Source organism: Trichechus manatus, unplaced genomic scaffold (assembly GCF_000243295.1).
Source record: "Trichechus manatus latirostris isolate Lorelei unplaced genomic scaffold, TriManLat1.0 scaffold00016, whole genome shotgun sequence".
NCBI classification, from domain to species: Eukaryota; Metazoa; Chordata; class Mammalia; order Sirenia; family Trichechidae; genus Trichechus; species Trichechus manatus.
The window spans coordinates 15566688-15569985 of NW_004443952.1; the positions used below are offsets into that span (position 1 = coordinate 15566688).

Below are 3298 nucleotides of genomic sequence, written 5' to 3' on the forward strand. Positions count from 1 at the left end.
AACCAGATAACTGGGAGCTCCTAAAAATCAAACACTTATGCTCATCAAAAGACTTCACCAAAAGAGTCAAAAGACAACCTACAGACTGGGAAAAAAATTTTGGCTACGACAAATCCGATCAGCATCTAATCTCCAAAATCTACAAGATACTGCAAAACCTCAACAACAAAAAGACAAATAACCTAATTAAAAAATGGACAAAGGATATGAACAGACACTTCACCAAAGAAGACATTCAGGTAGCTAATAGATACATGAGGAAATGCTCACAATCATTAGCCATTAGAGAAATGCAAATCAAAAATACAGTGAGATACCATCTCACCCCAACAAGGTTGGCACTAATCCAAAAAACACAAAATAATAAATCGTGGAGAGGTTGTGGAGACACTGGAACACTTATGCACTGCTGGTGGGAATGTAAAATGGTACAACCACTTTGGAAATTGATTTGGCACTTTCTTAAAAAGCTAGAAATGGAAGTACTATACAATCCAGCAATCCCACTCTTTGGAATATATCCTAGAGAAACAAGAGCTGTCACACAAATAGATATATGCACACCCATGTTCATTGCAGCACTGTTCACAATAGCTAAAAGATGGAAACAACCTAAGGGCCCATCAACAGATGAATGGATAAACAAATTATAGTACATACACACAACCGAATACTACACAACAATAAAGAACAGTGATGAACCTGCAAAACATCTCACAACATGGATGAATCAGGAGGGCATTATGCTGAGCGAAACTAGTCGCAAAAGGACACATATTGTTATTATATTGTATATTGTATCATAAGAACTCAAGAAAAGGTTTAAACACAGAAAAAAACATTCTTGATGGTTATGAGGGTGGGGAGGGAGAGGAGAATTCACTAACTAGACAGTAGACAAGAATCCTCTTAGGTGAAAGGAAGGACAACACACAATACAGGAGAAGTCAGCACAACTGGACTAAACCAAAAGCTAAAAAGTACCCCGAACACATCCAAATACTTGAGGGACAGAATAGCTGGGGCCAGGGTCTGGGGACCATGGTTGTAGGGGACATCTAGGTCAACTGGCATAACAAAGTTTATTAAGAAAGTGTTCTCCATCCCACTTTGGTGAGTGGTGTCTGAGGTCTTAAAAGCTTGTGAGCAGCCATCTAAGATGCATCAATTGGTCCCAACCCACCTGGAACAAAGGAGAAGGAAGAACACCAAAGAGACAAAGAAAGTATTAGCCCAAGAGATGAAAGGGTCACATAAACCAGAGACTCCATCAGCCTGAGATCAGAGGAACTAGATGGTGTCCAGCTACCACAATGACCACCCTGACAGGGAACACAACAGAGTCCCTGATGGACTGGGAGAAAAGTGTGGAGTAGAACTCAAATTCACATAAAAAGACTAGACTTAATTGTCTGATACTGGAGGAACCCTCAAAGCCACGGCCCCCAGATGCTCTATTAACCCAGAAATAAAACCATTTCTGAAGCCCACTCTTCAAAGATTAGACTGGACTATAAAACATAAAATAATACTCATGAAGAGTGTACTTCTTAGTTCAAGCAGATACACGAGACTAAATGTGCGGCTTCTGTCTGGAGGCAGGATGAGAAGGCAGGAAGGGTCAGGAGCTGGTTGGATGGACACAGGAAACCCAAAGTGGAAAGGGGGAGTGTACTGTCACATTATGGGGATTGAAACTAGTGTTACATGTGTATAAATTTTTGTATGACAAATTAACTTGAACTATAAACTTTTACCTAAAGCAAAATAAAATATATATAAAATTTGAGGACTGGGAGAGGAGGTTACATGTGACGGAATTTTGCCTCAGATATTTGAAGTACTTGAATTATAGCCACAGATCCCCTCTACTGAAGAGACTACTGAAACTAAAATAAATGATTCCCTAAAATGATGTGATTGTTTCTTGGATCTAAGTTTATATATGTTTTCCTTTTTAGAATCCTGTGGATAAGATTTTCACTAAAAACATCCAGTGTAAGATAGAGTTAGCTATAAAATTTCTCCAGGCGTAAATGATAATCTTATTTTAAAATTAACTGTGAGAAGAGAACAATCCCTAATAATGGTAAGAATAATAATAATCAGAATTAGCCTCATGGTACAGCTGCAAATAAAGTTCCTAAGATATGACAGACACAGTGATAGAACAACATGTATCATTTCCATTCCTCTCAACAATCATACATTGATGATGAAATCGGGATTCAGAGACACTGAGTGACTTATTTATTCAAGGATTAGATAGCAAAAGTAGGATTTAAACCCAAGACTGTTTCTAAAAGCTCTTATACCATACTGTCTCCTATCTTCAAGTGGGAATAAAGCTTTCAGCCAGGTAATAATAATGAAGATTAACTATAAATAGGTCCTAATATAAAATTCTCCGATTTTAAGAACCTACAGGAACTCAGAGAACATCTAGCCCAAATGCATCATCTTACAAATGAGACAACAGTGCCTGTGCACTCTCTGATCAGCCTTGGCTATATCCATTATTCTCTGGCCTCCAATAAACTCCTAGGCTATCTACAAGTCTTTACAAATAGACTTTGCATAAAGCAAAAGAGGAGTCATAGAAGAACTATGTTTCAGAGTCACAGATGCACTGAATAAATACCCAAAATTCATCTTTTTAAACTGTAATAACAATAAAAATAGATGTTCCTGTTACTTGCCTAATATGCAGAAAAATGTTTATACAGGATTTGTAGAACTGATTTATAGTTACTTGGAATTCTTACCTTTGTGGCCACAAGAAAGACAGTATAGAAGAACATCAAATTATGCTTTGATATTGCCAGATGCTTGGTGTGCTGGAATGTGAACATAACTGACCCCAGCAGGGTTACCTTGGAAGGGCTGAAAATAAAACACTTTTTAAGTCGGTAAAAAGGAAACATGATCCAGCTCTGTATTTCTCAAAGTGCTCTCTGAAAAATGCTAATTTAATGGGTTACTAATAGATATAACACAAAAAATGAATTCTGTGAGCATATTTACAAAGTTCAGGAAAATTTGAGTTATGTAAAGTTAAACAGGTTTCTTCACAGCATATATTATCAAAGATTTTAGTATATTAGTATATATCATGATTTCAACAAGGAGAGAAAGTTTCTATGTACAGTTTATTTTTGAAATGTATTTGACCATATAACACTTCTTTCACAACGGATTTGAAAGGTCCATGTTCCACAGCATGACCTGGAAAAACAGATAAGTCTATTAAGAGAAACCTTACAGTGGTAAACCAGCTCTCTGGGGGGGTGGTGGTGGG

At 37.2% G+C, this 3298-nt stretch overlaps 1 protein-coding gene across 2 annotated transcripts in view; it reads right to left on the bottom strand.

The window, feature by feature from the left end:
* The window catches only part of TMEM38B (transmembrane protein 38B), a 64078-nt gene that overhangs the window by 25704 nt on the left and 35076 nt on the right, over nt 1-3298 (bottom strand). For both annotated transcript variants that reach the window (XM_004372196.2, XM_023727420.1), the window contains exon 5: nt 2766-2883. In XM_004372196.2, coding sequence (XP_004372253.1) covers nt 2766-2883 — 118 coding nt within the window. The remainder of the gene's footprint in view (nt 1-2765; nt 2884-3298) is intronic.